This window comes from Lipophrys pholis, assembly GCF_963383615.2.
Source record: "Lipophrys pholis genome assembly, chromosome: 8".
In the NCBI taxonomy this organism is placed as follows: domain Eukaryota; kingdom Metazoa; phylum Chordata; class Actinopteri; order Blenniiformes; family Blenniidae; genus Lipophrys; species Lipophrys pholis.
The window spans coordinates 21,238,994-21,262,423 of NC_137630.1; the positions used below are offsets into that span (position 1 = coordinate 21,238,994).

The window sequence follows — 23,430 nt, forward strand, 5'->3', positions numbered from 1 at the left end:
AACCTAAATTGCCCTTTAATGCTCTTTAAGCCAAGCTATTTTCACTTTTTTCGGCTGCAGATTTCTGCTTTGACGGCCATTTGTTTATGCGTCGGTCTTTTGGTTCCACCAAGTCATGCGTAATTCAGTGTACATTAAGATGAATACAAGCAGTGACTCATGTGCGAGTCTCTTGCGGGCTGCAGTCGGGCGGAGAGACACCAAGGTTACAGAATCACTGAGCGTGGACGGATAGTGGACGGGCTCTCGGCCCCTCTCCTCCTCCTCCGACTGCGCTTTGGCAGCCCAGTTCTGCAGTTCACGCATTGCTAATTCCCTGTTCTGAGTTAGAGGCTCTAATTTAGAACAGAGGGTCTCTGTTCATCCTGGAACGCCGCTGCTTGGGATTCTGAAAATGAGGAGTTCAGAGGCTCACCGCCCTCACGCAGACAGAGCACATGCCTTGTTATCAACCCACAGAGACGCACATAATGATCTCTTCAACCATTAACTCCAAATGCAATAACGTGCTAACATCTTGGCCATGCCTTTTAGTGCCTGCACATAATGAAGTTAGCCTATGGGTTACACAAATGTGCCTTTTGATAACATGTGTTCAAGACGCATCGATCAAGCTTAAGACTCACGAGTACAGCGCCTCACATCTGTAGCTGACGGCAGCCGAAACGCTCCAGTTTTTGTTTATCTTCACTCAGCCCCCTGGGTTTTTGTTCGATATTTATGGAAATTGTATGGAGATGAGCTTCTAACTGATAGTTTTGTGTGGCAATCTGATGAGCATCGCTTTGAAAAAAGCAAGGGGTAAGTTTGACTTGATGCAATATAATCCAGCTAAATGACACTTTGCCTCACAACGGTTTGAGCGGCTGGCATGTCAGACCGGGGCCATGGCCGTGGTAGAAATATAAAACAGTCAAGCTCTATGACATCTTAAGAAATGTGTGTGTACGCATGCGTGTGTGTGTGTGTGTGTGTGTGTGTGTGTGTGTGTGTGTGTGTGTGTGTGTGTGTGTGTGTGTGTGTGTGTGTGTGTGTGTGTGTGTGTGTGTGTGTGTGTGTGTGTGTGTGTGTGTGTGGGTGTGTGTGAGCACCTCAATGTGTCTTTGCAAGCATGCAGGACATAAATAAATCAGCCAAGCAGTGATGGCCTTGTGCACTAAGTAAAAGCAATAAACCTGCCTCCAACAAGTCTCTCAGGAATTGGATCTCATCTAAAATAACGCCCATTTATTAAACATGATCTCCTCACACAGCTCACCAAATCTACAGATGGCATGCTGATTAAAAACAAACCACACGCACACACACACATGTGTCTGTAGGTCTGTACTGTGGGCTGGCTGGAATTCATTCGGCAGACAAAACAGGCCTTGATGAGTCCAAGAAGAGGCAATCATTTGTTTCTGTGTTGATAATAAATACAGGTTTTGAACATGAACAGGACAATAAACAATTCCTCTGCCACGTGTGGACTTCCTCACAAATCTGAGACTAATGTATTTGAGTATATTATAGAAAAGCGATGACGTAAGTCATTAACTGAAGTCATTTTTCTCTAAGCAGAGGTTCAACTTTCAGGGTATCAGCTCACAATGATACCAGTTAGAATGTCCCCAACAATTAAACACTAAAATATAATGACATTTCACTTAAGATTAGTGGTCATTTGTGATCTTGCGTTATCTCATGATATAGGAGTACTGTGATTAGATTTACAAAAAAGAGAAAACTTAAATGTTTCTTTAAAGAGGCCTTATGATTTTTAAATATTCAAAGTATGACTCCTCAGTATGGATAGAAAATCCTTTAATATAACAAAGTGAGGATCTTCATAAACAAACGTCAAATAATTTTAATCAGGTTCGGAAGCCGGAAATGAAGTGTTTACTGAACAATCAGTGTTTTCTTTTTCCCTTGTTTTGGCATCTTTTTGGCAAATCTGTCAGTGTTTGTTACTCTACATTAATTCGGAATAATAAAACTTCGACACGTCACACGGTGTAAAACTAATTTGATGATGTGTAAACAAACCAGTCAGAAAAATGTCCAGTGTTGATTCTCATGGTAGAAAAGAGATCTTTTTAATTTGGTGTGACTGGATAATTAATTACATAAAAACCTGGTGTTTTGGTGACTTCATTCTTCTTGCAAATCTGCCCCAGATAACAGGTTTTAAGGTTGAGAAAAACTGTGGAAATAAGAACACTTCGCAAGAAATTTTTATTCGAGGACAAATGTCAAAATACTTTTAAATTCATCAGTTTTAAACTGCTGAACATTTTTCACTGTTTCATGACATGTTATTTAAAAAATGATGACAGTATTTAGCATATTTTCTGCTTAGTGCAAATTAGCTTTGCAGGGACGGAGATTATTCCAGCTCACGCTCACTGAAAGGAATAGAAAATTATAATTATTGGAAGATTCCCTCAAAATAAAATAATTTTTTCTGCAAAGCACAAAAACAAATGCTTTCTGAATACATTGTTTCTGTATTTTTATGAGACTTGATAATAGCTATTAGGAACTATAGAGAATTAAAGGACTGCAGGAAGCCTATTTTATTGCCATTGTACTTCATGTAATTTTTTTTTTATTATATTAACATCTATTAGTTCAACTTTTGGAAAATGTAGTCGAATAATCAAAAGGTGAGCGTCTTTAGAAACCGAATCAACGGAAGAATTGAGTTGTTTGTTATCCGGTTGTAAAGTCGAGCTTTTACTAATCGTGTTTCCACTTATGTGTCCTTCTGTATTTACTTCGCCAGGCTGACAAATATAAATCAAGAGGAAACATGAATGTTTCCATAAACTAATTATACACATGATGCAGAGACTGCGAGCAGCCAGGTGACTCGCGCATTAATCATCGTGGCGTCCGTCACATAGCTGACATGCTCCGAGCTGCTGCCACAGTGTCATTCCTGGATCAGTACAGACGCTTCCCATTTGCTGTCTGCTTATAAACCATGTGTGCACATGTCAGTGGCCTTTCTTATTCCAGCTCGCCGTGATGGAGCTGATAACACCTCAACACCACTGTAGCTCCAAACATTTTCCATTTTCAAGGGGGGGGGGGGGGGGACTGTTACAAATTTGATTAACGTTTGCATGAAATGAAATTTTTGTGCCCAGGAGGAATTTCTTTTCCATTTCTTTCCTCTTTTTTTTTTTTTTTTTTTTGGCCACGAGTTTCAAGTCTCACTGGGCTCGCTGTGGGAGGAAATGCTCGCCAGGTAATGAAGATAGTGTGTTAGTCATCAGTGACCTCCCACTGTCCGTTAGCATCCCAAAGCTGAGATGAGACGCAACATCGCTGACACTGCTGGTGCTCGTGGTCAATATCCTGCGCACACAACGGTGCTCATTATGGCTTTGTTATGAATATCATCATCAATATTACATCGACTTCAAGTAATGAAGAAGTTCTTCATGGAGATGTCTGCAGCATGAAAGTCCGGCAACGGAATGCATGCGTTTGATTTGTCTTCTATTCATCCGAATGTCTTTGATCTCCCAGAATGATCCTCCAGTTTACAACGCTGGTAGATTCAGTACAAGCGTACAATTCCCGAGAAATGAACTAGAACGCCGCCATTAGTTCTAATAGTACCACATAATGTTCACTGAGTGATGGCACTGAATTAATGTGGTTGACTAGTGTGTGTGCGTGTGCGTGTGTGTGTGTGTGCGTGTGCGTGTGCGTGTGTTGGTTGATAAACCTTTCCAAAGTGATTAGCAGTGTTGTTATTCTAATTGTGTTCACTCTCTCTCTCTCTCTGTTTCTCTCGCTCAGCGCTGCACTGAAGGACCTCGGAGAGCTGGAGAACGAGCGCTGGCCTCGGCTTGACTGTGTTGACCAGCGAATGAGCCTTGTTCATGCGTCTCCCTGCGTGCCACTCCCACACCGCTATGAACTGTGAGCAGGACTTTGGCGACGGGGGGTTGGGAGTGACCCTCACACTACGACTGCTCATGCATGGAAAGGTTGTTTACGAATGAATGAATGTATGAATGCATGCATGCCGCTGCACATTTGTCACAGCCTCATGAATTATATCCACAGGACTGATGAATAATGGAAGGTTTCGATGAGGATCATTTGTTTTTGCGCTCCCTCTTATTCCGTTTTGTGTAATTATCTTTATCTCTTTGTGTTCAGGAGGTTGGCAGCATCATAGGAAAGGTGAGAATTCATCTTTTTACTCCACATTAGCCATAAGGCATTAATCATTCAAATGAATTGGATTCCTTTGTCAGATTAGGATTTAAAATGACATGCCCGGGTTAAATCTTGTGTTAATCTATAGTTATTCAGCAGTGTTCCCAGCCCAATACTTTATTGATGGCTTTCATGTGGATTTATAATACGTCTTTGGAGGGATAATTTTCCACTCCGTCTTTGCTTCTTCTTTGAAATCATCAGGACAAAAGGCCTCTAACAAGCAGCTGTTGGTCTTAATATCCCCTCCTAAATATAATTGCTTGAAACCAACCCTCTTAAGACCCACGCCACCACCCCCTCCTCCTAGGAAGCAAAGTGGTAATCCATCAAACACAAACATTAGTGCATTGACTGCAAGCCTCCTGTTGAAATTGAGCTAACATTCGAACCCTTGTGGGCACCTTTGGTGTCTGCTACAGAAATAACCTGTTGGAGCTGCCCTGCTTGAATGGCTCCTGCTATTAGACCCACAAAATACACTGATGGAACAAAGAAGATCATACAGGAATGCAGAGAAATGGAAAGAAAAGGGGAAAATTCAGAAATTACCATATTGAATGGAATGAAAGGGGTGCCATGAGTTAAGTTCATGCTGTGAATGTGGACTGAGAGAGCCTCTCCATCTGCAGTACTTAAACTAATAACGTAGCACTCCACCCTGTCAAGCCCTTCCTCCTCCCCCCCACTTCCTATCTATGCAACCCCCCCCCGTCCTTCCTCCATCAGTGCACTGACACCAGACCCACAGCGGAGCACAGATACTCCTTTCTAGAGCATAAACAACAGAGTAGTGCAGGTATGAGGCGGTGCTCCTCTGATACTCTTGTAAGAAGTGTTGGTCTTTTGGTGCATCGAGGTGTGAATGAAGCTCTGACAGCTCCAGTGGATTTTAGCCAAAATGAAATGGGGGGGGAGGAAGAATGAGCAATCAGAAAACCACCAGAGGATGAGCTGCTGCAGTGTGACACAGGTCTGACTAACTGCTCTCCTCACTCACACACACACACACACACACGTACACACAGCCCTATAAAGCCGGTGCAGTGAGTGTACGTTCTCCTCCGATGCTCGGATATATTCGATATGTTCTCTCAGGGTTAGTGACGAGGACAGCGCAGATGTGCATTGCAGATTGAAACTCTAGCCTTCATTTTTTTATTTTTTTTTTCCTGCTAAATCTCAACGAGACTTTGTTTAAAATGGCAGGTTTCACTCAGGTGGAGGACACACTGTGATGATTTGAACATTTGATGCTGTTTAAGGTCGCCCTTCATCTTGTCTTTTTCAGAAAGGAGAAACTGTGAAACGAATACGAGAAGAGGTAACGTGTCCCTGGTTTCAAGTTTTAAAGCACCACTTTTCATTTTTCATACTTTTACTAGAATGTGTTTCTACACTTCTGAGTGAACAAGGTTATTTCTTGTTTAGTTGTTTTGTTTTTGTCATGAAATGTGGGAGTATGCATGTATTTAAGGTGCCACATCCTGCTTCACTATAATGCACAATAAGCATAAGAAACGGGCACAGTTTGTCGCCCATTTTCATTTTAATCAAGACACGAAGCGTGTGTTTTATCTGCATTCATGTCAGGTAAAAAGACCTCATTTAATCTCAGGAGGCCCTCTGATACCAGTCAGGCATTCTGGCAGCTGTATGTATAAATAATAAAGCTCAGGTCTCCCTGCTTGTTTGGGAGCTTTGAGACTGAAAAGCATACAGAACAGGTACTTTGTCCGAATTGCGTTTTGGACAATAAAGCACTTTTTTTTTTTTTTTTTTTCCAATTTGAATCCTCTCTCTCCCGACCATTCACCGCACCTCCTCCAGCAGCTTCTCGCCAAATCCCTATTCTCTCGTTTTTCTGCCTAAAACAACTTCCCTTTTTCTCAGTCTGCTCCTCGATTCCTTCTTTTTAAAGGGTCTCGAGGGTGCTGATAAAGTAATGCCGCTTGGTTACCTCTTTGTATTAAAAAGTAATTAGACCGACACACTTGATTCCTTCACTGGCTGCGAAGGTTTTATGCTGTGACTTTATGAGGCGGAAGGATAAACAGGCGCTGTGAGGTGACGGGACCACGCGGCTCTGAAGAGCCGCCGGATAAAGCACTCACTGCGTCCGCTCATGCGTCCATCCAGTTTTCAGCTTTTGTTACTTCCCATCTGTATGAGCCTCATCCTGTCAGTCCTTCCTGCGACTGGAGCTGCTCTGCGGCCACAGCGGGGCAATGACTCACAGCGCCGAGTGGAGAAAATGTCCCAGAGGTCAGGGCTCTGTCCCGTGTCTGCTCATGTGACTTTAACTAGAAATACAAGGACACAGAATGGACGGAGCGGCGGACGGCAGATTTATTGTCTGAGGATGATGCCAGAGGAGAAACTAGATTATCAGTCTTGGATATAGAAATGTGCTGTACAGCTTTCACAGTCTCACCCACTTTCCCCTCTGGACTCCCTCAGCCAACTGAGTTGTTTGTCCACGCTCATCTTATTTTGCAACCGCGCACAAAAAAAGCATTAGAGAAGTGCAAGTTCTGATTTGTGCGAAGGAAGATTGTATTTTAAATATTAAGATACAGACAAGTTAATCTAGCTTCACATAAACAGAGGGAATAAAAAGGGAGTCACTCACATATTTTTTCAAACCTTAATATATTCACTAAAAAACTGCTTTCACCCCAAACCCAACCTCCACTTCCCACCCAACCCTCCACCCTCACACAAAACCTCTTAAATCTACTGATTTGATCTGTTCTGCAAACTGGAGCCGCTAAATGTTTCTCAATGTTTCTCAAGTGATATTCAATTCTGTCCTGACTCTGAACTGAAGTTCATCTACCTTAAGCTCCCAGATGAAAATAGCACAAGTTAAACAAATAGTTCACATTTGAGTTAGAAACCTGAGATTTTGTAAGAGTGAATGAATATTTTTCACCTGTTTTAGTGAAGCTTTCTATCTATCTTCTATTTTCATCGGAAGTTCTAAAACTAAAAAAATGTATTGAATGAAAAACTAAATTTTTCCATAGATTTGATTCATACAGTGATTCTTCTAGAAACTAGATGAAATCAAACTAGACCTCTCTCTCTCGCTCTCTCTCTCTCTCTCTCTCTCTTTCTCTCCAGTATTTAGTCTTAAACATATTTGTCCGATCTTTCTCTGCAGAGCGGTTTTGAATGAATTTGCTGAACTTGTTGATGTCTGAATAATCGCAGGACTTGTGTTCCCGCAGAGCTCAGCGCGGGTCAATATCTCAGAGGGCTCATGTCCAGAGAGGATCATCACCATCACCGGCTCCACGGACAGCGTCTTCAGAGCATTCACAATGATCACATACAAACTGGAGGAGGTACCTGCAACATGTTCTCAGTTTACTCTGAACCGACGCTGGGGTGCGCAGCACCTGCGAGAAGCCATTTCAACACATTCTGTCAAGACATCATTTCCCAGACCTCATCCCAGCATTACCACTTATGCTCTTTCGTCGCTATCGATTGTACTCTGAACTGAAGTGATCGAAGGGGAAAAAAAATGTTGTATTTCAATGCTCTTAATGTGCTTTTTAGATTAGATTAGTCTGCAGATGAAAATTAAGGGCGTGGCTGCGCTGATGCTAAACCACTTTTGTAGAAGTGTCATGGTTACGTCAACATGCATCTATTCAGTTTCCCGACCTACTTTATCCAGTGCGCAGTCACTGTCGGCAGGACACACTGAGAGAAACAAGCCACCATTCACATTTAACTGCAGAGTCGGCAAGCGTGTGAACATGCAAACCCCGTTCCCAACTAATTTCTTATTGCTGTGAGTGTCTACATAATTTCCTATGGGCTCTTTGTACTTCCCTTTAGTGTCACATGTCCATTTTATTTGATAAATGTACTGAGGATTTGTACATTTGTCATCGTCTGCTAATGAGCAAATGACGACGGTTTCCTCACGCTATCAATTCCCATGGTGACTGTCCATCATGGCGCTAATTAATACGTTGGAACAAGAGGTGTCCTTGCTCTGATTCAGCATCAAGACACTGGCAGGGAAACAGGTGCTTCAGTAAACATACGCTGACTGGAGGCACAGCGCGGTATTCATTAAAGATCTTTCAAACTCACCTCTTTTCAACCCTGAAACTCCTGTGTTGCCATGACAACGTGTTGGCTGACCCACTGCACATTGCCTCCACCATCGTGGACTTATTATAAGTCCAAGACCTTCAATTAAAAGTAAAGGAGACTCATCACATTTTTAGTCAATGTATATTAGACAAGGTTTGTGTTTTTTGTCTGTTTGGGAGTTCATGATTACACAGCGTCTCACTTATTTCCCTCATTTGGCAGCTGATCTGTTTTGAGATTTGTGTGTATTTGTGGAGCACCGATAACTGCTGCCACGTTCGTGTAAAAACAGCGATCTGATAATCAGACAGTTTGTGTTCCGGCGTCGAATCGCGACGTGCATGAAAGCCTTATAATCTGTCTGTATTGGAGCCCTTACCAAACCAGCAGCACAATATGCTTTGGGGATTTAAGCTCAGGAACTCGCGCTTGTGTAACCCGCCGTCTTTATTTCCACCAATTCATTTCGAGAGCCCCTTATTTGCTGTGGCGCAGGGAAGAATATCGGAAACGTTCACAGTTGTTAAGATGAAGCTCGTATTTTTAGATCAAATCAAGAAAATGACGCCCTGAGTCTTGTGATTGTACAGATGAGCCGTGCGCTGCTCTTCTAATGAGACGAGACGTCAGAGAGCCTGATCTTCCTCACTAAATATAGACACGAGCAGAGAGGCATATCAGAATATGATTTTTAAATTTAAAGTTCACAGTCATTGGGAGCGTTGTTCAGTTCGCTTCTCGAGCAAAAACCTCCCGAGGCTGCACGTCAACACTGTCCCCTCTCAAGTCAATCTACTCATTTTAAAGCAAACCGGCGCAACACAAGCCAGTGAAAAACAGGAACGTGCTTTGCATTCTGTCACGCATTTGTTGTGGGCTGAACTCTGATGGGAGGAGAAACCGCGCAGCATATTTACATTTCAAAGGCTCACTGAGAGGCACTGTTCATTAATTAAAAGCTCAATCTCCACCCACAGCCCTGCAGTCGGAGGTTTGCTCCCCGCACTGTGAAAACATTCAGATCCTTGATCCGAATGCTTCACGTATCAGAGGCTACATGTATGACAGAAGAGACACGTGCCCACTGTGTCTGAGGACATTTTTAAATCTGATTCCAAACCCTCTCAAAAACAAATAGAGAAGGCAATTGAAGTGTGGGAAGGTCAAAGGAATAAAAATAGCAGAGGCTCGCCACCATGTGAACAACTTCATCTTTTGTGAAAAAAATATATATAGACTTGGAGCATCCTGCCATTCACACTACACGATACCGTGAGACTCTGAGAATCTGGAGAGTTTGTGAGCACAAAGGACGAGGCTGAAGATCAGCTGTGAATGCTGGTGATCTCTGAACCCTCTGAACAGCCGTGACTTGGTATTAGATGCCACTACATCAGCTCAGGAGCACCACCAGAAGTCCTTATGTGTGAATACAGTTTGATGCGCAAATCCTATAATGCATGTAAAAGCTGCATCACATTCGAACACAATGCAAAAAAAATCTCCACTGAGCCAAAGCTCGCTTGGTTAATTTCTCAGATTATCCAAATTTTAATTTCTTTCTGAAAACCACAGCCATCCAGTGTTCGGTGTGTTAAAAAAGGCGACATCTCACACATCTGGAAATGCACTACAAAAAAAAAGCAAGCCGAACAACCTTCTTCATCCACCTCATAAATAATTTTAGTACTTTTAATCTTACTTGACAACCTACGTTTAAGATTAATACACACGATTTTGCACATTGTCTCAACGTAAGGTCCTACAGTTATTGATGCACGTCACTTTAAGCTTTCTTAAAGCCTCGGCCACAATGTTTTCATCCTTTTAACAGGACTGTGCACGTATGTTTGGGGAAGCGGGCACCTCTCATAATAATCAAAATAATTATTTTTTGAGATCGGAACAAATGTTGACATACTCCTGCATTGAGCATAATAACAGGTTTATCGCCCCAAAAACAGACCAGACATTATTATGTATGTTTGCATCAGGACAGTGTTCCTGAATATAATGTGTGGACTATTAACTACATGATTTATTTGTTCCAGTTGCCCGACAACTCAAATATAGTTTTGCAACAACTATAAAGCTTTTAATTACAAAATGTGAAAGCTGACAATATGAATTGTAAAAGTAAATAGAGAACAATGAGAAGTTATCAGGAGGAAAACTGCTGGACACTGATTGGACTGGACTGGACTGGAATGGAATGGATGAGGACTAAATACAAAAAAAAACCAAATAAACAGCAAGTCAGTCCCTCTGTGAAGTAGATGTCCACCAGCCCGACCTGTAAAAAAAATAATCCAGGAGAAATAAATTAAAGGTGGATTTCACCTTGATTCAAGTCTTGAGGCTAAACCAACCAGCTGGTATTGGCAGTTCACCTTTTCTCCAAATCTCAAAGGAAACTCAAACAAGAGCATTTTCCCAAGAAAAGCAAGCAATTCAGTCTTGATTTGGGGGAAAACCGAACAAATGAGAAAAAAAAACCATGACATCTACTGCACCGGCATGGATGTGACTCCTGTCACCTTTCAATTAGGTCTACAAATATTAAAAGACATGTTTTATATGAAATACGGTCTTTCAGCTCTTTTTAAAAGGAGGCCAGATGAAGATGGGAAGGACACGAGGACAATGGCTCAGTTTTATGGCACAGAGCTAAAAGCACAGAGGACAATTTTCTCTCCCTCGTCGTTGGAAATGCATGTTTCTCCTTTCATACAGAATTCAGCACTCTCTCTAAATGATTAAACAGAGTTCAAAACTACACACTTGACTGGAGAATATACATTTGTGGCTGGCCTCTTTCTCATGTCGCAGCACATAGAGGAGCACACTTGACAGACGGGCCGGTTTGATTGGATGTTGGTGCTGGATTGCTCTTTGCTCTGTCTGCCTTCGACCCAAAGCTCCACCTGACTCCTTCAATATGGATCCAACTGGCTTTTAATGTTGCTGCATTCATATTGATGCAGGAGAAATGTACTTGAACGGGTTCCGATTTGTGCACTTTGGTGTTTTTGGTTGAACACTAACCGGCAGTGTAATGTGCACTGGTTACATTTCTTAACCTCTCATTATTTTTTTTCTGAGTCAGATCTTGAATAAATTAAAAGTATGTTGAGATACATCTCAGATTGACTCATAAGAAGTGACAAATGCAGCTCAGCTTCATTTTAAGCCTCCGTGATCCCCTCCAGTGTTTTTTTGTCCCTCTCTGTTTCCACCTTGACCCCTGCTGATCTTCTCCTTTCGGATGCTTTCTCCTCTATTTTTCCCCCTGTCCTGGACACTCTGACCACATTTTTTTTCTTCCTCATATCTCTCTCCAGGACCTGACAGCACTGGTGGCCAATGGCACCATCAGCTCTAAGCCACCAGTCACCCTGCGGCTGGTCATCCCTGCCAGCCAGTGTGGTTCACTCATCGGGAAGGGAGGGGCCAAGATAAAGGAGATCAGAGAGGTGAGCGGCCAGAACACAAATCTACTTCATCCTCCACATCTCCGCCGAGCAGGCAGGTCCAAGACTGAAATATGAAAAGAGCAAATCTACTCCTGGAAATATGAAAGGGAGCTGCAGCTGGAGGGGAGCGATATTCATTTTCCACAGTTCTGCTGGGTTTTTTTTTCGGTGTGCTGCATAATTGCACTAATACATTTTAGGGACTAGACATCCACAATCATAGCATTTATAGTCTGAGCATATTGCAGTAATATAAAAGTTCAATCATATTTATTAATAGCAGCAATGCAAAAAGAAAAATATATAGAAGAAAAGTGTTTTTGTAGAATACGATTGCTAAAAGGGTTGGAGTGGTGAAGTGAAGTGGTTACTGCACTCCAGCCCCACAGGGAGACTAACCCCAGGTGACTCTTTGTGAAGTTTACCTTTATTTGCTTGTGCACGGGTTTCACATGGGCATTCTCCGGGCACGCTGGTTTCTTCTCATAGTCCACAAACTTGAGCTTGTTCGCCAAAGTTTTCCATTTGGCATGAATGCATCTGCCTTGTCATGGTTGTATCCTGCCTATAACAATAGTCGGTGGAACTGACGACCCAGAGTGGATGAGGTGATAGAGAAGGTAGATCATTCCACTGATTTACCTAAATTTGAATTCCTTTTTGGAACCACAGACATGGTGTCCTGCAGACACGAGCAGCAATTTCAATGCAGACATTACACATTAAAAAAAAAATGTATCAAAATATTTAATCCATCCTGAAACAAAAACTCAGTAAAACCGCGTGAGACTGTTGAGCAGCTCGAATCCTGAATGGATCGACACTTGCTAAAAATGCAGAAAAATAAATTGAGACAGGTACTTTTTTAGCACTGTTGGTAGGTTTAGCCACGAAAATAGAGAAAACAATTGACCAACCACATCACATTATACATACAACTGTTAAAATGGTCCCATTTATATATCGTCTTTAATCATAATATGATGTGAAACAGGTTTGAAGATGCAAAGTCGTCCCAGCTTTTTTTTTTTTTTTTTTTTTACTTCTGAAGATCCCAATTTGTCTCATTTATGACACAGATTTGGAGAAATGAGGAGGTAAATTCAGGAGAAAAAAACCCACAATGCCTTCAGGGATATTGATGGTAGATCCAACTAATAATTTGGGTTATGATCAATCGGCTACAAAACCTTCTGCGTTCTTGCATGAACACACCAAACCAATGTGATGATAATGTTGTTGCAACACAAGAAAAACCATGTTTATTCATCCTGCTGTGTTCCATGTTATTGTGGCTTTATAGATTGTGCGTGCTTTGACCTACTTACCTTTGATGCAGTAGATTGAAGAAAAGCGAAGCTGCACAGGAAAATGCATTAATATCTTAAATCAAGGCCAGAACGCACCGCGCTCTGCTGGGTGGTTCAAACAAAGCTCGTATTTGCATGAATTATTTCAAGCTTTTCCTTTTCAATGTGACTTTAGCGGAACACAAGCACCAAACCAAAAAGGGAGCGCTTGATGGTTTGCATTGGCGGTCTGTCAAGTGTGTCAAGTAAATATTATTTAGAAACATTTTTAACTTTCTATCGGACTTCACTGGATAAAGATATACAGTGGTGTTTATGTGCTTCCTCATATCATTGTTGATATCCTAAAATATCGGTTTGCTGCTTTCAGTGAGTGTCCTATAAGGGTTAAGCACCATTCTTTGCGCTCTAGTGTTTCTGGGTTCTTTAGCAGGACCATGTAATTGTACACGGTTGTGTTACTGTCTTCTACGAACAAGCAGTAATTCACTGGCAGAGAAATTATCGTCTACTTTCTTGATTTGATTTATGCAACTTTGTGTCTTTTCCAAATTGCAGCCAAAGTTTACATGATCTTTAAAATAACTAAATAAATATCTGCTAATCAACAACAACACTGTCATTCCGGGGAGGCTTTGTTGGTAATTTGGCGAAAAAGTAAATGGCTGGAAAACTGAACATGCTGATGTTCACAAAACGGAAATCCATAATGATGTTTGAAAGATTTCACTCAAAACCACAAATTGAAAAAGCATCCCTTTCGGCAGAAACATAAAAATGTCACGTGTAAATGACCGACATGCTTTGTGCCTCAGTTGAATGATTATTGCAGGATGTTAATGAGACAAGTCGCACTATGATTCCACAGTGACATCGTTGTGAGGGGAAAAGTCTCTGTATTTAAGCTCAGTTGAAACATTAGGATTAAAGTTATCAGATCTGCTGCCAGAGACATCTGACTCTGGGACTTCAGCTCTGTGCCAGTCTACAAATAGAATCGCTCTCATTTTAACCTTTACCTTCACCAGTAAAGGCATCCTGATTTCCTGTGGTTATAAAGAGCTTTTCTGGGTTATTCAGGTCCCAAAGTTGTTTCATTTGTGCAGTTTTGTTTTATTTGTTTGGTTGCCAAAGGACACATGTTAAGCGACTGAAACATTCATTACTTGTGTGATTCATCCAAGGCCTCTAGAAATGTGTCAATATCGGCAAGTGTGGATAAATCTTAACTCAACCAGCTGCCTGCAGATGAGCTATTTCAGGGAACCATCAGCCACAATTAGGAGCCGGGTGGTTTGTGATCACACGTGATGTTTAGTTTATCTCCGATCTGACTCGACTCGGCCTTAAACAGTGTGGTTGGTCTGCTTCAGTGTAGCTGGAAAAATAAAAAGGTCAGCAAAGCTGGCAGAGAAGCAGAGAAAGCAGCGTAATCACGGCCCGCGTTATTGGCAGAATCAAGTTAATCTCTCTTCCTTTTTTTTTCTTTTTTTCTTTTAAACCCCTATCATTTGCAGAGCACTGGAGCTCAGATACAGGTGGCTGGGGATTTGCTGCCCAACTCGACTGAGCGAGGAGTGACGATATCTGGGAATCAAGACTCCGTAATCCAGTGTGTCAAGCTCATCTGCACAGTAATCCTGGAGGTAGGAAGCGTACCACTCCTCTCTTTCCACCATGCACACACACCCAGCTGACATTTTGTCTGCGCGGAGCTGCTGCAGCTGTGCAGAGGGAATAATTGCTGTGGACGTGCATGTTTTTATTTCACCAACATACACTTACTGCCAATTTCACTGCAGCGAAAGAGAATTCATTTTTATCAAGCTCCATTGTTGTATTGCTGGATATACTGAAATGATACATTCTACTGTATTGTGCAGACATGAAGGGGGAATCTTCATTCAGGGCACAACAATAACAAGAATTCCCAGCTTCTGTGCTGTAATCCGCTATGTAAGACATTAGTTGGAGTCGAGAGGTGCTGCTCTCAGGTCAGAGCTCAGTATTCTTGGAGAGGACACTAAACTGCTTAAAGAAAACAAACTGGCTTGCAGCAGAATCTGTCCACCTTCAGACAACAACTCTCTTGAGAAAATCGAGCAGGAGATGAGAAAAAAACAACCCCAAGCACAGTTTCTCCCTGTGTGTTCATGGAAGTGCACAAGTCCTTTTTGTTTTAGCATTGCAGCTGGACCTGACTGACTAATTGCTAGTTTGATCCAGTTTTCCAGGGCTCTCTTCAAAGGCTTGCTAGTTTCATTAGGATTCTGTACCAGCGGCGTCTTGCTTTTGGCTCCAAGATTTAAATTATGCAAAGTTATACAAAGAATTTGCTGTGACTGCTCTACATTCTGTACGCCCAAAAAAGAGTATCACCAACACTGCAGTTACTGATAAGATATACAGTGTCATGTACAATGTATAATCTGTTTTTGCTGTTTGAAGACTTTTATCTTCCAATGTCTACTTGTCAGCAGATGCTTGATTTATCCAGAGGGCAAACCTCTGCACAGCCTCGAGGTCTGATGCATACTGAAGCTCGGAGCTATTATCACAAAGAGCGCCAACTGCACTGCTTCAATTATTCAATGAATGACTAATATAAAAAGAAAAACAAGGCTGGGAATAATGTCAGTGCCATTAGTAGTTTAGTTCATCATTAATAGTTATTGTGTCTTAATGTACCAGTGAGTTGAGCACCATTTGCACTCCATTTGCAGACTTTGAAAGACTTCTTTTCATGTTGCTTGGCACAGCTTATTCACTCCCTAAGTATGTGTCTACGGGTAAAATGTTATCTTACAACCTCTGACCCCGTGGCCTGTTTTTGACTCCTCAGTCTCCACCGAAGGGGGCCACCATCCCCTATCGACCAAGCCCCTCGCCGGCTGCTCTCCTCATCGCAGGGAACCAGGTGGGAAAATTAGATTTTAACACACACACACATACATACATACATACACCGGGGCTTCTTATCTATGATAGAGAAGCACAAGTTCTCAAACCTTGAGGCCAATTCCTTGTTATAGTTGCAGGGGCTTTACAGGGACTCAGATCGTGTGTGTGTGTGTGTGTGTGTGTGTGTGTGTGTGTGTGTGTGTGTGTGTGTGTGTGTGTGTGTGTGTGTGTGTGTGTGTGTGTGTGTGTGTGTGTGTGTGTGTGTGTGTGTGTGTGTGTGTGTGTGTGTGTGTGTGTGGCAATTGGAGCAAATCAACCATGCTGCATATTTTATTTACTACAGAAGTGAGAGGTTACATGCATCACATCACATTCTCAAAAAAAAACGTTAACTTGGCTTGGTTTGCAAAAAATGTCTACAAGTTAACCCTTCTATTCCCATTCATGTCACATCTGACCGCGTTTGGCTTGCATCCTCCTCATACCACCAAGACTATTCAAATACGATTCAAAAGTTCAAAAAACTGAGAAAACAGTCAAATGGAGCTTTGCAGACATATACCAGTCACTACAAAATCTCACAGGACGCCTGCAGTATGACCAATACCCAATACACAAGATTCACCAGACTCTCCCGCACTTGTAACCCTGAGCTTCTCAGTACTGTCAAAAATACACAGTAATATTGAAAAACTGCAAGATATTGAAAATCTGGGTTATTTTATCTTTCCTCAACCCTCCAGCCATATGATCATAATAAATCCAGACGTTCAAGTCATAAAAGGATTTCATAATTATTAAATCATTTATATAGCGTGTCACAGTGCTAACATTAACTATTTAATAGAAAATGCAGTTGCAGCAGGGAGTGTGTCTAGGAGACTTGTTGTGGCCACCTTTGTAAAAAGGAAGCAGGAACACTAATACAGCTGAGGCTGATGGTTTTGAGTGAGATCCCCATACAACGCTCAGCTCAAACTGCCGTGGCAATGATGGGAGACACAAAAAGAGCCAGAATGAAGAGAAATAAGTTTATACTAAAGGCAACGTATAATAAAATAGAATAATAGAATAAAATAGGACCTTAGGTAACAGCAAAGAGACACGCACAGTGTGCCTCAGATATCACACTTCCACTGTTACACTTGCTTTAGTGAGTGCATGAGGGTGTTCACACCATCTGTCACATCCGCCAACATGCGGTCCAACGTTTTTCCTAAATGATGCGTTGGCTTTCTTCAGGAAGGCAGTGCAGCAACAGAGTGGTCACCGCTCACAGGTGTCATCTTGGCGTGCAGCAGAAAGCAAAGAAGCCCTTGAACTGTTACAAATGCAGAAAGAAAATTAATTTCCACTTTGGAAGAAACACAACAGCCTTTATTAAAATCGGATTGTAAAGGGTTAAATGTTGCTGACATCATTGCCAATGCTTAACGGCTTTGTCTGATTTGAGATTACAATAATTCAGGGTATACATCAGTCGCTGCACTAATATACGTACTGTATATATGTAACAGCAGCCACACTATTGCACTATTTCTTACTGATGTAGCCTGCATAAAAGCAGTTACTGCACATCTTGGATGTGGGTAGTTGACCAGCTGGTATTAAGACACACATGTGTTGACGCTCCCTGTTCCTGGTTGGCTAGAAACTCTGGGGGCCTGTTTAGACCAACTGCAGGTGTACCGGAGAACATCTTGTCACAGACGTCACTGACCTTGAACTGAGTAAAAATAGCAACACAGCGTTAGCCCAGGGAAGTAAACTGTGAAATTACTGTTGCCTTCACAAGCACCTTATTGGTGTACGTGCATGATGGCGGCACTTGTGAGCCATTTCGTGTTGTAATGTCAACGTTCCAAACTTTCCCAGTCGGAAGTTTGCAGTGGCGCCAAATCCTGTTCCTGGAGAGCTTCAGTCCGCAACTTTTCAATGTCGTTCAAATTGAATACACCTTGACGCTAATCAATGTGTCAACGTCGAGCTCTGTAGAAAGAACCCGAGGCACTCGTTTTAATCAGCTGGAGCAGAGCAACTTGTGAAAACATGCACGACCGGAAACCCCCAGTAGCAGGGTTTCACTCTTCTCTCCAATAACCACATAACAGCCAGTGATAGAACGAACTCCCACCGCAACTCACACGGGCACCTTCTTTATCTCTTTTTAAATCCAATCTTAAATCCCACTGCTTCTCTTTAAACACCATGTAAGATGCTGCTGTTAATGTGTGAGCTGTTTATTTTATGTATTTTATTGTTTTTATTTTGTGATCTACTCCGGCTCCCTGTAGTTGTTTTAAAGTGCTTTATAAATAAGGATTGATTGGCTTGGATACAGGTGATGTCAGTGCTTTGAATGGGGGCAGCCAAAGACAAGGAAAGATGCAGAGGGGGTAAAGCCGTCACGAGAGACGAGCCGATAGTGGTAGACATTGAGATGAACCTGGTAATGGGGAGAGTTAGGGAATCAGTTCACTCTGGGATTAGTGAAGTATTTCTTTTCCATTTTATTCTATAAAATAAACGTATTATTTAACATAGTTTCTACTTGTGTCAGGAAGTTCTTCATCTTCTGCAACTTTCCATCTGGATCAGATGGCCAGCTAACGATTGACAGGTGACTTTGTTTTCTTCCCTGATGCCACAATAGTCCTGTGGAAAACTGAAACCGGTGGAACGGCTGTTGGAGCAGATATTTAAGTGGTTATTGGAGAATGTTTGGAGGAGGTATTGTCACGGAGAGCATCCTTCACCCGAGTCTTTGCTCCCGCCTGTCCTGAAACAAGACCCACGCAGAGAGTCCTCGGTGGGAGATGGGGTGATTTTTGCGTCGTGGAGGTTTGGCCTGAGTGGTGCAGATGCTGCTGTTTGAGAAGGGACAGACATCCACCCTCCCATGGAGCGAGTCACAAGATTAGCAAGTGAGGCTGGAGACCTGCCGTCTCCTCTGGCTCCAACGGCAGCCAGATACTCTGCATAGCTGTCAGCAGTTCTGACACACTGTTTGTGCTGCTCCAGACTCCGGACAATTTACGGAATGGCTTCTTGTTTTTTTTGATATTCCACATAATAAGTTATGAGATGAAGCCCGGGGCATGCTCCCGGTCACCGGGAGGCAGCTTTAATGAAGGCTGTGTGCTGATAAGGAATGCTTGTGTAATTTGTTGGAGGAGAAAATGAAGTGGAGAGGGTCTGAGGATGAGTCAGAGCCTATAAGCCTGTTAGGTGTGTTAAGGTGTCAGAAATGCTGCCTCGAGAGCTCGACTCTGACCAAATTTGTTCTGGAGCAGAAGCCCAGAAAAGATGTTGATGTTATTATTTTTACATCAGATTCACACTGAAGGCTTTCACCTCTTATTGACTCCCACTAATACAGTGAAAAAAAAAAAAAAACATAATGTGAAAAATAAATTCTATATACATTATTTTGTATTTTCTGCTTCTCTCATGTTTTGCTGTGTGCTTTTAGGTGTTTGAAGCGTCGGACTTCGCGCCCCACCCGCTGTACTCAGTCGCCCAGAGTGGCCTGGACCTTCAGCAGGTAAATCTGTGCATAACCTCCATTTTCAGAATAGTACAGGCCCGTTTGAAGCCCCGTTATGGAGCACAGGAATGAGTTATTAGGGGGTGGGGGAGGTGGGAGTGGTGGTGTGGCATGTCCAAAGTTACACACTTCATCATATGGCATGAGGCATTAAAAACAACAGCTGAGCGTAAGCTGCAGCTATTGTTCCAGCCTGTCATTAGAGCTAACCCCCCCCCCCGCTGAAACACGATGCCATCGCACACCACCACCGTCTCTTTTTTAGCCCCGCCGAGCTCTGCGCCACAAACATTTCGGCTTTACGAATATTCCTCCTCTGACTGCTATAGCAGATACGGTCATGGTATCAGAATGAAACAGCAGCCTCTGACAAAACCAGCTGCACACTGGGGGGTGGAGGGGGGGGGGGGGGGGAGAAAAAAAACAAAAAGTCTAATTGTGGATGATGAATGTCAGTAGCTCTGAAGAGACATTGGTCATGCTGTAAATGGGAGGATTATGCCAATGAATTTGCAGTGTTTGTTTGTGTGCTTCTCCCCATATGAACATGACTTGAACGTATCGATGCAGTGTGAGAACGAGCTCTCCCCTCTGGTTTACGACCATATAGGATGGACTGGTAATATTAGCCAGACCGCTGGCGTCAGGCTGAATTGAGTTAAGCTAAGTGCTGTCTGCTCGGGCCATAACTGTAACAAGGCAAGGCTGCACAGACACCACCCAAAGTAATTACAGTAAACAGATGGAGAGATGGATAGACCGCATAGAATATAGATACATAGCGGCATAGACAGACAGATGCATAGATGGAGGGATGAATACATAGATAAATATACAGAGATAGACGCCCGTGTTAAACTGAGTGCTGAAGGGTAAAATGAGAGAAAGATTGTAGCATATGTCAGTCTGCATTATTTAGAGTATCGGGAGGGTGATGCTGCAGGTGGAGATGAAAATGATGTAAGATCAAAAGAAAATGGGAAAATTGAAGAAAGACGAAACTTTAAAATGTAAGATTTATTCATCTTAAATTCAAACACAGTGAGGGAAAACTATTTTACGATAAGACATTATTGATGTATGCTTTAACAAATGTCTGGTTGAGCCATTTCAAATGAATTAAAGAAATGATCAAATAAATATTCCCCGTACCCTCTGCCATGGAGTTAGTTTTTGTTCTACTTGCCCTACTTTAGAGGTATTTGAGCTTTTAGATTTGTGGCGTCTTCTTCAGACAAGTGCAAGTAAAGCAAATCTTGTTTCCGCAGCTCTCAGCATTAGCAATAATCTTTAACGTGTTTGGGGGTTGCTGGAGACTCGGGGGCCTTTTTTAAAAAGCTCAAAACTGTAGTTAAGACTGTGGTGTGTGCTTCATAGCTCAGAACTTTGCTTCATTTTATGAGAACGTGTCACTAATGTTTCTGTGGAAAATTATGCTTCAACGTTTGTTGGAGGTCTCGGAGAGCCCACGCTGTAAGGCAGTAGGTTTCAGTTTGGGTTTTTTTCACACACAGCAACAGACAGCAAAAGTTTCTACCTATTCTTGGATTTTTTTTTTTAAATTTGTTTGTTTTTGACTCAGAAGGACTTTTTTTCCAGCTGATATATATTGAAGTTTACGTGCATGCATAAGTATCTAACATCTTAAAATGTGCCTGTGTTTAAATTAGATTCAGTTGTCAGTTTTATATCTATATATAACTAAAAATGTTGACCCACTGTGTGGCAAAGATAGGTTTCCACTAACAAATGTCCTTCGAGTAGAGTGGGGTAGAAGAAAGTGAACAAGTAGCACTAGTTTATCTTATCTTTTACAGTTGCAGCAGTCGAGACGGTCAAACATCCAGAATGCAAAGCCAAAATCAGTCAACCTGATAGGTTAAGACATCCAGGACCCAGGAGTATTTCCTGTTTCTGAGTTGATTCTGAAGAGCATCCCCTGCCATTTTCATCAGAGATGACTTTGCACCGATCAAATAGTTCTCCTGAAAACTGTCCACCTTCAGGTCTGTGGATTGTCTGACGTTACAGGGACACTACGTCCCGACTGAGATGTTCCTGTTGAATCTTTTATAAGTCAATTTTAATGCTGCGGTCTTTACAAGCAGTATCCCTTTGACCTCCACTGGATTGAGATGCGGCCATAAAAAAAAAAAAAATGGGTATCTCTAACCGGGGACAAACAAAACCAAAGGCAAATGTGTCTGCACTGGATGAGTTGCTCAAAGTGAACAGCAAATGTGTTTTCTTTTCATTTTTTTTTTTTTTTTTGTTATTTAGGATCACTTGGTTCTCCCTTTCTTTCCTTTTCTCTTTCCAGAAAAACAGGCCTGCATTGACAGAGAAGCACTTCCATTAAAAGGCTGCAGATTTATTGCCCGGGTTTGATGCTTTTATTGCTGCAATTTACCTAATGTACTTTGCTCTCTTTCAGGCCTACACTTTGCAAAACCAATATGGCATTCCACATTCAGAGGTATGGCCATTTGTGAAAGCATTATGATTTAATACAACGTTGGTGGTTTGTGGTTCCAGTGTACTGTGTAACTCACGTTTTCTGTCTTTGCCTTTCGCAGCTGGCCAAACTGCATCAGCTTTCAATGCAACAAGGCCTGAGTCCTATTGCCCAGCCTGCTTCCACTATCATGCCCGGTACGTAGCGCACGCCCGCTCGTTGGTGGGGTGTTTTTTTTTTCTCAATGGTTCTGTGCCGCTCTGGCAGTCAACCGTAGCATTTCCCCTCTGTCCGTAACTTCTCATAGATTTCTAACCTGCCTGCAGACGTGAGGAGTAAATGCAGGCTGTCATTAGCTTCACTGATTATGAGCTTGTGTCAGTGAGGAGGGAGGAGAAAAGAGGCTTTATGGCTCTCTTATATCTCCCAGTGTGAGAGAGAAACTATTATGTGAAATGATATGTTCTGCAGAGTCAGAGAACTGGGGAAAAAGAAAAGAATGAGCTCCGTGTTAAACATCAACCCATTAAAATGGAAATTAACTGCTTTACTGTATCAGGCATTTTTCTGCTCAAAGGGTTTTTTTTTTTTCCAGCATGTCAGCGGTGGTTTGCACGGCTCCGCGAACCAAAGGACTTGAACGAACATTCAAAATGTCTAATATAAATGTCAATTTCATTCAGTTAATGCTTGTATTTTTCTGTCACCAGGGATGGACTCAAACTCTCAGACATCTCAGGAGCTGCTTATTCCCAATGATGTAAGGCAAAGCAACTCATAACCTCAGTCATTCGTGTGATTTTCGCTGTATTTTCCCCGACAAAATTAAACAGGAAGTTGGCACTCGTCTCACAAATGCGAGCGGCACAGATGCAGGTGATGATCTGTGACTGCACGCACGTCTGGAGCGACTTCAAAAGAGACGCGAGACTTTCTAATTATCCTCATTATTCTAACCTCAGACTAACCCAAGGTTAAAGGGATTCTGAGCCGATATGGATCCTTTCGCATTATTGTCTCTGCTGCAGTTGCAATGTCTTAGAGTGACTCCCATGAGTGTTCACTAAATCCTCTCATGTTCCCTGACCTACTTAGAAGCTGTCTGCTGTCAAAACAGCCAATAAGGAAACAGACAAAGATCCTCTTCCCTCTTCACTTAGCTCCTGCCAGGGTTTGATGAACAGCCTCTCCAATCTCAGAGCAGAATTCACGATGCGGAGATTCGCTTCAAAATGCCGTCCGACTACATCTCCCTTCTCTTCATCAGTTCAGTGTCAGATTTAGCGGATTTAGTAAAGAGATTTGCTTCTTTTCTTTGCGGTTTCATTTGGAGAAAAAAAAAAAAAAAAAGGAGTGATGGCAAAATTAAATAAAGACATTTATAATTTATGCTTTAATTTCTGA

The 23,430-nt window shown here is 42.2% G+C and overlaps 1 protein-coding gene across 3 annotated transcripts in view; it reads left to right on the forward strand.

Moving 5' to 3' along the window:
• Positions 1 to 23,430, forward strand: part of pcbp4 (poly(rC) binding protein 4) — a 38,457-nt gene that overhangs the window by 10,098 nt on the left and 4,929 nt on the right. The window contains exons 2-12 of one of the 3 annotated variants that reach the window (XM_080468929.1): positions 3,799 to 3,989; positions 4,165 to 4,188; positions 5,516 to 5,548; positions 7,458 to 7,574; positions 11,682 to 11,813; positions 14,641 to 14,769; positions 15,966 to 16,040; positions 19,497 to 19,568; positions 22,006 to 22,047; positions 22,148 to 22,223; positions 22,737 to 22,786. In XM_080468929.1, coding sequence (XP_080325055.1) covers positions 3,882 to 3,989; positions 4,165 to 4,188; positions 5,516 to 5,548; positions 7,458 to 7,574; positions 11,682 to 11,813; positions 14,641 to 14,769; positions 15,966 to 16,040; positions 19,497 to 19,568; positions 22,006 to 22,047; positions 22,148 to 22,223; positions 22,737 to 22,786 — 858 coding nt within the window. In that variant the 5' untranslated portion in view covers positions 3,799 to 3,881. The remainder of the gene's footprint in view (positions 1 to 3,798; positions 3,990 to 4,164; positions 4,189 to 5,515; positions 5,549 to 7,457; positions 7,575 to 11,681; positions 11,814 to 14,640; positions 14,770 to 15,965; positions 16,041 to 19,496; positions 19,569 to 22,005; positions 22,048 to 22,147; positions 22,224 to 22,736; positions 22,787 to 23,430) is intronic. The other 2 variants (XM_080468928.1, XM_080468927.1) reach the window with 2 other exon arrangements.